The sequence below is a fragment of the Suricata suricatta genome, chromosome 1 (genome assembly GCF_006229205.1).
Source record: "Suricata suricatta isolate VVHF042 chromosome 1, meerkat_22Aug2017_6uvM2_HiC, whole genome shotgun sequence".
Taxonomy (NCBI): domain Eukaryota; kingdom Metazoa; phylum Chordata; class Mammalia; order Carnivora; family Herpestidae; genus Suricata; species Suricata suricatta.
This window is the reverse complement of record NC_043700.1, coordinates 122,723,945-122,735,482: the sequence shown is the minus strand read 5'-3', so window position 1 is coordinate 122,735,482 and position 11,538 is coordinate 122,723,945. Positions and strand designations below refer to the sequence as shown.

Here is an 11,538-nt window from a genome sequence, read left to right as displayed (position 1 = left end):
GTCAGAGACAACAAAGGACAGTGGACAGTCTACAAGTGTATGACCAGTTGAGGGGAGAGATAGGGATGATTTATATTCTCCTATATAAAGAAGAAAAGAGGGAAAAAAAGGGAAAAAGGAGAAAGGAAAATAAGGAGTAAAAATTTTTAAAAATTTAAGTAAAAAAAGGTAATAATAATAAAAGTACGTACAGAAAAAGATAAAAAAAATGAAAAAAAAGAAAAAAATTATTTAAAAAAGCAAAAACAACAACAACAACAACTAAAAACAAAAACAAAAATGGCAGCTCCCCCTCTTGGATAGGCGTGGTTTGATGTGGTAGGTCTTGGAGGCTGCTCTCAGAGGCTCCGCCTTGGTGTCTGCAGAGATTAGATAGGCAGGCATCACGCCAAGCTTTGCTGAACTATGAACTGTAGGCCACTCTAATGAGTCCGATCTCCTTTTGCCGCCTTTGAGCCAAGCTGTATTTTCAAGGCCCTCCTTGGTTCAAAGTTCCAGTCCATGCACTTTTTATGCTACCACAGATGAGATGTTTTTGTTTTGGTTGCTGGCTTCTTAGGGGGAGGAATCAATTTGTCTTGGCTCAGGCTGGGATTTCGGCTGCCCCTGCCTGGGACGAGATGCGCAGCAGGAGGTGATGTGCCAGCGCACTGTCGCAGACGCCCCCCCCCCCCCCCCCGCAGGGATCGCGCGCATTAGCGTTGGGGGAGGAATGAGGGCATAGCTGTTGCCGGAGGTGGCACCGGGAGCTGGTGGAAATGGGAAATGAGCTGGGAGCTCCTATAGCCTGGGTGAGCACCCAGGTCTCCACCGCCACCAACTCTCTGCAGGGATCCTGTAGAGGTGGGGGCTATTTTTTTTTTCCCCTGTTGGCACCCGGGATTCAGGGTTCGCGCGGCCAATGCTGGGGGCAAGATGCACCGTGGAAATGAGGTGCGTGCTCCCACTCCCAAAACCGAGGTCGAAGTGAGCACCCCTGACACCACCACTGCAGTGGTGGCTGACTCCTTGCCAAGATGGCGCTGGGCTGGAAGCTGTTCCTTCCCTTGCGCCAACTGGGTTCGGGATTTAGGCTACCCAGCAGTTATCTATGGAATGAGCTTCTCCAAGCGCAGTTAAGCATTCTTTACCTCTTCCCCCGAGACAGTACTATGAGCGTGTTCAGTCTCTCTGTCTCTTCCCTTTGTCTCTCGGGCTCCGCACGCTTGCCCTGCGTTGGGCTGGGGCTCCCACCTCCCCTGCCTGTCTCGGGCTGGCCCATTTTCCAATCTCCCCAGTTCGCACTCACTCACTCAGGTATCTTTGAGATTGTCTTCTTTCTGGAGTCTGTATTTTCTTTTTCCACTCTTGCAGATGAGAGTAATGTCCTTCTCAGTTCGATCCATGGGGCAGATGGAGTTTACAGAGCTCCCTTCCTCTCCGCCATCTTGGCTCCTCCCCGCCCTAATTTCTAGTTTAAACTGGACTTTGAACACTTTGTGAATTTTCTTTGTGTTGAACTACATTATTTTTCAATTTTAAAGATTAGCCTTTTTCCACATACCTGGCAGCCTTAATTGGTAGTTGTGACTCTTGATCATGAGATCATGAGTTCAAGCCCCACATTGAGTGAAGTTAGCTTTTCTCCTCATTTTAATACTATTTCTCTTGTCATAAACTTAATTAGATCAATGATTTAGGATCTAAATTCAGAATTATACTATTTTCAGCAGTTATGTTCTTTTTTAGTTATTATTTTATTATTTTTAACATAATTCTTTTTCTAAGTCAAATGTATTCTTCACAGTACATTTTTTTTTGGAAATTTTGGATAATAACACAGATGCTTTTGTGTTTCTCCCTTTAAGCTAAATATGTACACTCATAGAGTAGCTGTAATCACTATTATATATATTTTGTATTTCAGCCTTTTAATTTAAATTTTTATTATAGATTCTAAAGCTTCATGTAGGTACTCATGTTCTCTCTTTTTTTAATTCATTTTCTTTCATCTTGAATTCACAAAATTCTGTGTAGGCAATTAAACTTATAATTTAAAACAGTAGCATGCACAAAAGCACATACCCCAGAAATGACTCTAACAGCTTTAGCATAATTATTTCTAGATTATTCTGCTTTAACTGATTTATAATATCATTGCTATCAAGAGGATTTCATGCCCTTTCAACATTTAGTTTTTATATCAATTTGGTGTTGCACATTCTGTTTCCAATTTTGTGTTATAACTTACTATATTAACTTTATCATATAATTCCTAACTCCTACTCCAAAATGTATTGCTGGCATTGTGTATTGATAGTATGGGGTTTCTATAGCATTACAGCTTTTACAGGATATAAACTGTTAATTCCTAAGCAATATCAAATCACAACAAAGAAAAATGACTTATTAGAGTCTGCAAGAGCACATACACAGGGCAAAGGTAAAAAAGTTTTATTACCATACTAGTTGTTTAGCAACTATACATTTTGTATGTGATATGCAGTATGTGAGCAGCAACCCTACTTGCAGGGGTTTGATTTTCGGCATTAGAATATCTTTATAGAAAGGACCTCAGGTTTTGGAGACAAGTAAGGAAGGTTTTCATCTTGGCTGTTCCACTTAACAGCTTGTGTGACCTTCAGCAGCTGACTTCAACTTACCAAGTATCAATTTTCTGTTTTAAAAAGAGACAGTAACCCAGATATTGTGTGTTCTTGAGAGGATTCACATATATTACTGTGACCATGGCTGACATGTACCTACATTCTCTAAATGTCATCTATTGTTGATAGTAATAGTTGTTCTAGTAAAGATTACAGAAAGAGAAGGGATGTGAATCTAAATAAGTATTCTCAATAAGCTTGTCAATTATATTTATATGTTTTTAGTTTATATGCATTTATTTAGGGTAGCTAACTTTTACTATACAGATGTTATTATACTACTCTTAATATGAGATGAAATTATTCAGAAATTTGGAGACAAAAACTCTTACATAAAATTTTTGTTCACATAGCAAGGTTATGTAATATTTACAACCTCCTCATATTCAGGACCAAGATGAGGTAGAAATGTAAAATAATACCAAATATGAATAATGAAATTATTTCTCTTTTTCATTGCATAATTTGGTTTTGCGTGTGTATGTGTGTATACATATATGTTTTTTCCACAATCAGCCAGTCTTATTTCTTTGTGTTTATTCTAAGCACACACATGTTTTAATGATCTTGTGTAAAGAAAAAAAAAAACAAGGGTGTGTTTTGTTAAGAAGTATTCATACTGTTATTGGTTGGAATGGAAAACATAAAGAATAAAGATATTTTGTCAATGGTGTACATTTATTCAGCAAATTTATCTACCAGGAGTTGAGTTGTTTCAATTCCCTATCCCTATGGGAGAGGTTAGAAGAAGAAATTACAGTGTTTAGTTACATAGGAAAATGCCAAGCAAACATCACATTAAATCACATGCATAAATGAACTCTGTACTCTCTAGCAGGCTTGCTTTCCCACTCTAGTCTTCCTCCTCAGTATTGTCCCTTTAATAGTCTCCGCTTAGACAAATTCAAACTAGTAGCTGTTTATGTACATGTTTGTCAAGGTCTCTCTGACTTCTAAATATTTTCAAATGTTCAGCCTAAAAAAGGACCCTCATCTCTTCTACTCCAAGTTGGCTAATAATTATTAATTTTTCTGGTCTTAGCTGGAGTGTCAGTAGCTTCTTCATTTCAATTATTTGTCTGTCCTATATATTTCTTCTACAGTGCACAGGTGTGCACCCCCAGACCCCCTGTACACCCCTCCAGACGTCTCTATAGTTCTTTCATTTTATATTTTGAATACTAATTGTTTTATATTTTTGTCTTCTAGAGTAGAAGTTTCTTTATTAAGGAAACTATGCATTTAAAAATATTTTTGAAATGTTTATTTTTGAGAGAGAGAGAGAGAGAGAGAGAGAGAGAGAGAGAGAGGCAGACACAGAAACCCAAGCAGGCCTCAGGCTCTGAGCTGTCAGCACAGAGCCTTTTGTGCTGAATGCACAGATCCTTATATGGGGCTCAAACCCACAAACTGTGAGATCATGACCTGAGCTAAAGTCTGATGCTTAATTGATTGAGTCACCCAGATGCCCCAGAAGAGACTATACATTTTTTTAATGTTTATTTATTTTTGAGAGACAGAGTGTGAGCAGGGGAGGGGTAGAGAGAGGGAGACACAGAATCTAAAGCAGGTCCCAGGCTCTGAGACATCAACACAGAGCCTGATGCAGAGCTTGAACTCATGAACCTTTAGACCATGAGCAGAACCAAAGTTGGACGCCTAACCCCTGAGCCACCCAGGCATTCCATATAATTGACATTTCTTTATACCTTTTAAAGTTGAGATGTGATTTTTTTTTTAGTATAGTTGACACACAATGTTACCATTAGTTTCAGATGTAAAACTTAGTGATTTGACAAGTTTATACTTTATGGGGGCTACACCTTCTTTTTTACTTTATGTTCCCTGCACCCTGAGCAATACCCATAACATGCATTTAATAAAAATTGTAGTTGAAGAATTATGGAATATAAACACATTTGCATCATGAAGGTGAAAAATCTATTTCTCTATACTAAAATCAATAATTTAAGTAAAACTTTTATTATATCAAATCAGTATAAAATTAAAACTACATGGTAATGCTTTATTTCTATTCCACTGACATATATATATGTTAATACATATTTATTTATTACATAAATACGTATTTTCAGCAATCTCACCATCTAGTAATCTAGTAATCTATTTTTGTGGTATTTTTTATATTTGATTATAATACATTTTATCTCATGTTAAATTTATCAATTCATAAATATCCATCAGTCTTGCAGAAATGCAAAGTCCCATGGAGATTTATCTGCCTATAGCTGTAGAGACTTTACTTAATCTTCTAACTATATATTATAGAAATTTATCAAAAACTTTCATATATTTTCTTCCTATTATTACACTAAACAAAATATTTAATCTTTAAGTATGTGCACCTAAGTCTTCTAGAAACCTACAATTTATTCTCTTCATTTGAATATAGTATATAAGTGCATAAGTAGAAAATAATTAAAATATGACATATTTGTTGTGAAAGTGCCTGCAAAAGGAAGTAGCAATGAATTGCATTAGAAATGTCTGTTTGTTTCAATGTCCAAAAATAACTATTATTGATATCGGGATTATTTGTTTTGTTCTGATTAGGCTATTGGGTATGAAAGCCATTTGAATTTTTTTGTTTACCCTGAATTGAATGTTCTAAGTCTTAGAACTCAGGCCAATGAACCAGAGTTTACCAGTACTCCCCACTCCTGTCTTCAGGATGGAAGGGAGCCCTTGAAAATAGAGCTGTGCAGAAAGCATAATGGAAGCATTTGCTCTCTGTTCCTCCTTGCTGTTTTCATTAATGCATAGTCTCTAATTCATGTGCAAATGTTTGTATATCTGGAGATTTATAACAAAACTTGCCTTTCCAATACTTATTACTCCAGCCTATTTCAAAAGCAGATAAATTTTTCTAAACAACCCTTCAATGATAGCAAATGTTATTGCTTCCTCTGCTTATTACTACTTCTCTCTACTCTTTTTCTTCAACCCAATATAAGTCTAAATAAATACAACTTGTTACTTCTCCTTTTAAATTTAGTATGGAAAATGTGGCCACATTTTCACTTATCCTTTTCAAACAGTTAAAATCTTGCCTCACTTGCAAGACATTTTTCTGAATTACCTAATCTCCATTTCATTTTGGTCTGAAAAGCAGCACTAGAAGTTTTGTGATAAGGAAGTTAGAAGTTATGAGACATTGATAGTCCAGGAAATATAGTCCTATATTTCAATTAGTCAAATAAAAATGTTTATCTAAATTATGTGTGTAATTTGTTATATAACTTTGATTACTTGCAAATCTGAGGCAGAATTAAGAGAAAGAGAGAGGGGTTGGGCGGGGAAAGGAAATGGAAAGGAGAGGAAGGGTGGAGTAGGGGACGCTAAGAAAGCATTCTTCTTAGTGAGGGTTGTGATGAACACCCTCCCTTTCTGGGGAAAAAAGAAAAAGATGTATTAAATCACTTTATATCCTAAGATACTATGCACCTTTTATTGAGCATTCAAAAGAAAAGAAAACAAAAGAAATCATCCTTTAGAACAAAGGCAAAAACAATCTAGTAGAATCACATGAACTTATTTGGAAAATTTGTCATTATTACACTTTCTACAGGGCGCCTGGATGGCTCAGTCGGTTAAGTGTGTGACTCTTGATTTCGGCTCAGGTCATGATCTCACAGCTGTGAGATCAAGACCTGCATCCAGTTTTGGGCTGACAGCACAGAGCCTAGCTGGGATTTTCTGTCTCCCTCTCTGCCACCTCTACCATTTGTTCTCTCTTTGTCTCTTTCCTTCTCTCTCTTTCTCTCTTTCTGTCTCCCTCTGCCTCTCTCAAAATAAATAAATAAACTTTAAAAAAAGATATTACACTTTCTAAATTATATTGTTCTCATTAAAAATACATGATCCTAGTAGCAAAATTCCCAAGGTGAGGTTTGATCCATATAAGTATAGCACTTTCATATGCATCAGGCATGCAGTAAACACATTACATAAGTAAGCTCAAGATACTCTTTTAAGTGACACATCTAGAAATGAGAAAAGAAGTCCCCAACCAGAAGCTCAGTCAAATTAGTAGACCAGAATAAGTGCATTTGCATTTGAGATATGAAATTCCCAGCTTCCTCCATGTATTACTTCCCTTACCTATTTATAACAGGATTGGATTAGTGTCACATCTTATATAGATTTCAAAATGTGTTGATTTCAGAAAGAGAAAATTAAGAAGAAAAAAATAAGTTAAAAAGAAACTAGATGGAATCCACTGAGTAGTATTATGTTTTGGATTTTAAATGTAAATGCTCTGAAACTAGATCAATAAAATCCTGTCAATATAATTTACAAAAAATTCCCACCAACAAGAAACATAATATAAAGCATTTGATCTCGGATTTAAGCAATCCTGGCTCCCTAGTGTTCAACAGAGGGTGCATCTCAATGGTTCCTGTACTAAAAGATGCCAAAGGTGGAGAACTTATGACCTGAGAATTAAAGTTACGAATATTTAAGCTGGTATGCAAAGCACCAACAGAGCAAAGTATGCATGCAGATAATCATGAATTGTACACTAATCAGATTCTAATAAGTGAGGAATATTAGTGTAGAAGCACATGACTTACCAAAACTGTTTCTTTCTTTCTTTTTTTTTTAATTTTGCAGGAAAAAGTCCAGCATTTGCAGAAGGCTTTTGCTTCAAGAGTAGATAAATCCACACAGACTGAACTTCTAGGCTATGATGTAAGTAGCTATATAAAACCATTTTTATCTTCTTTATTGGTATTCAGACCTCCATAGCTTATTTACCTCTGTTGCTGCTCTGTCCATGCATTGATTTAATAGGATTTAGTGGCTCACCATTCATCTTCTGCTCTTAAATAATCCCCAAATACCTTCTGGAACTGAAAAAGATAATTACAGGCACCGAATAGCTTACCAGTGTCTTATTATTTTTTTTAAACTAACATCTCTAATATAGTCTTTTGAATTAGTAAATTTGCAGACCTGTGAAAGATACATACCAAAATGCAAGAACAATTTATTTTTAAGAAGGTACTAATTTATTTGTTAACAGTCTAATAAAGTTATGTTCACAATCATCATGGCCCAGGCACATCATTTTTACATTCTGGTACATAAAAGGAAACACAACTTTGCAGAGAAATTTACAATACTATTTTAGCTTTTGAGCTTCAGTGCAGGCTACAGAAAGTAATTTAATTGAATGTTAGCATTTTTTCCTTAGTTTGAAATACTTGTTGAATTGCCAAAATAGGATTATAAAACATGTGTTCGTGCAAGATTGCTTCTGGTAACACTGGATGTTTTGGATAACGTAGATTTAAATTCCTATCTTTTCTTAAATGATACAATGAAATTTTCACTTTGCCTAAGTTCATGACTTTAAACTTCCTTTTGATGAAAATATAAAGGAATTATCTTTGGTTTCCTGTATCTAACATTTGTAAGAGCTCTCCTAAATAAAAAAATATTATTTTTAGCATTTTATTGACAAGTAAAATTAGAACAGAGATAATTTTAAGTGGTTTTATGGAAGTGTTTAATGATAAATTTAAGTTTATCCTCATGTCCTCATTGTATGAAAAAACATCAATATGAATGTTAGTTTTGTGTTGCCTTGCAAATTATATTGATATATTTAACATAAAGCTATTTGTGTCTAGTAGGAAGTAAACTAAAGTTTTGAGTTACAGTGCAAATTGTTTTCAGTTATTTATATGTATTCTTTTTTAATTAAAAAATATTAAAAGTTCTGCTTTTCTTTTGAATTTTTCTGTTACATTGATTTTAAGATATGTCTATTATAGATCCCTAAATAGTTTAGGTACCAGTATCATGACTGCAGTTCTTCTTACTTAAATACCAATGTTATATAATATTTAAGTGATGTTAATATTTCACTTTTTAAAATAGAAATGATTTCTAAGTTTAAAGAGGACCTACCACAAGCATTTTAATGTGTATCTCTTGAAGGAGGCTTTTTCTCCTTTTTAAAGTTTTTTGATATCTATTATTTATATGTCAATACCTAGGATATGAACTCAGTATGTATTTTACAAATAATGCCCTTTATCTTTTTAAATCCCTGAGCCAATTGTCCAGTAAGGCTAATAAACAGTTTTAATTAAATTATATTCTAACATAACAAATTATAAGTTAACTGAACACCAGATAATTGAAGTCACTTGTTTACTACCATGTGATCTTTGTGGAAGTCTAGTTATTAAAAGTAATGTATGCTTACACAAGAAGAGAGGAAGCCACATATGTACTGGGACTCAAATATTCCACTTTACTCCATAAGTAAATGAGGTTTGGGAGACTTAGTTCCAAATTTTGAAAGAATTGAATATAAAATACAGAATGTGAGAGATCTGTAGCACAATAACTGACTACAAGTGAGAAATAGTTGCTAAGAGATGAGTAGTACCTGTGGGGAAATAACTAAGCTGTCTGTGTGTTTACCTATTTATCCCGATAATTGCTTGTTTCTATGAGATTTGTTATATAAATGCTATACCATTCTCTCAACATGTAAATAAGATTTTTAAATAGAGCCATGAATGTAGTTAATCTTTATTAAATGTTCATTATTTCTAGCTTCTTTTCATATCTAACAGTGAGAGTTTAATGTATTTTACTGTATTGAATGAAGTCTAAGAATAATAATTTCTTGGTAGTGAGTCCTTTCAGGATTCCTTTGTTTAAGTGTCTTGTATGATTTAGGTAGTCTTTAACATAGAATAATAATCTGTTCTAAAGATTTCATATTTTACTTTTCCTGATGATAGATAGTAGGATATAATCATCAGAATCAGAAAATGAATCCCCGAGAATATGCATATAGAACCTCATTCCACTACCTCCATGTAACTGTCATATTAGACTTTGGGGCATTTTGTATGGAAAAAATGGACAAGGGACATATTTTAAATAAGCAAATTAGAAATAAGTGAAGCATTTCAAATGTGATAAATTGTGTGACTGTTGGGAAAATATGACTCATCAACAGTGATTTTTTTTCCCGTGACTGAGATATATTTTCTATACTTTTAAATATGTATTTATACATTTTTAACTTCTCCTATACAATAACAATAATTATCCTTTGACTTACAATATTTTTCTCAGGAAATAGTCTGACATTATTTTATTTTTTCATATTTTTACACACATATCTACATATATACTGTATCTACTTATAATATGCAATAGTATTTGTCAGAAAATATGAAGAATCTTATAGAAATCTTGTACATTATGAATGATTCTTATACTCTCCTTCTTGCTTTCTAAAGCTGCCAATATTATCCACAAATTGTACTTTACAGATCACTAGCATCATGTTTCAGTGATACAAATGTCAGAATGTAAGAGACTACAAGTATCCATTAATATAACTTTCTTGGAAAGATAGCTGTTGCTACACATTTACTTAAGATAGGAAATAGAATTCCTGAATGGCATTAATTATAATGAAAACGATTAAATGAAATTTCTGAAAACCCACTACAGTGAATGTTCAAAAATTCATATAATAAACTACTTCCATCCCGTAACAGATTTATCAGGAGACTTGAAACTACTGTTAGTGTACAGTGTGCTTTGATTTCTGATGCACATGACAAAAAATATTTAAAAATAAATTTAGAGTGTCTCAGCAAGGGCCTATAAACACAATAGTTCTTTAGATGATGAGGGAGATTGTTAAATAAATGATGAATGTGTCTTAAATAATCAATGCCAATTTAACCTCTTTCACTTTCCTCTGTCTACACAGGCTTAGTTTATTGAAAGATCAAAGAATAATTTCTTAGGTGTCACTTGTGTTATTAAAACAGGATACAAGATGGATGTAGTCAAATAGCAATGTTACCAATTACAAAATTACATTAAGAGGTAGGAAAGATTTTTCTGGTTACATTGACTGTATACATAAATGTTTCAGCATAAAACATATGCTGTCTGTAAATATTTTATAGTTTGAACTCCTGCAGATAATATTTTGGGTTTAAATAATTGGGAATGAATAACCAAAATGCAGTGAAGATCTTATTTTCTATAACAGTGAAATATTCAGGTACTTTTATTAATTAGACATCTTTTTTTTTTAACTTCCATTTGATGATTACAGGTTACCTTTTTACATGTGGCTGATTAACTTAAGTGTAAATATTCTTTTCAATTAGAGCTTGAATTAAATTAAGAATAATCCCAGGGTCTCCAAAGAAGTCTTCCTTTAAATAGCATATGCTTTATATTTCTGTTTAATAAGAAGTGTTTCTTAATATTGAACTTGCAATTTTTGGTTTATATTTTCTTAAGATTTTTAATGTTATCAAGAATTTCATCAAATATTATTAATCACTGTTAGTCTTAATATCTTTAATGGTTTTCACTTGGCCAATTAAACTGAATTGTGGCATTTGCATATATTTTGTCTGAATCATGTATGAGTGAGGCATAACTCTGTTTAGAAAAGTATGATCATGCCATTGCGTATTTTTTCAACTATTTTAACACAGTTTCCAGATGGCGGGATTTGCTTTATAAATGAACTTTTCTATGTATATGCTAGGAAACCAATATTAATGCTAGTTGCATGATGAATACACATTTTGAGGAAAAACTCAGTGCAGCTGTCTATGTATTCTCAATCTCTCCTTCTTTTCATGGATTTCATTTTGGAGGCCTTCCTGACACAGATAATAATGTACGGGGAATTCTAACAAATATGAAAATGGTTCTCATGGAAGGAGAAAGAATGATTAGTTTTTGCCATAACTGTTTTGTTAGCTATGAGATAGAGCAAGAGAATATTTTGTATTATGCTGCAAAATGCTATGGATTAAGCCTAGTTGTGAGAATTGCATGATTATCAATTAGACTTTCTCCTTCA

General features: G+C 33.7%; 1 protein-coding gene across 1 annotated transcript in view; it reads left to right on the top strand.

Annotated features, from left to right (window-relative positions):
* Positions 1 to 11,538, top strand: part of CCSER1 (coiled-coil serine rich protein 1) — a 639,473-nt gene that overhangs the window by 608,927 nt on the left and 19,008 nt on the right. The window contains exon 9 of the mRNA XM_029943144.1: positions 7,281 to 7,358. Coding sequence (XP_029799004.1) covers positions 7,281 to 7,358 — 78 coding nt within the window. The remainder of the gene's footprint in view (positions 1 to 7,280; positions 7,359 to 11,538) is intronic.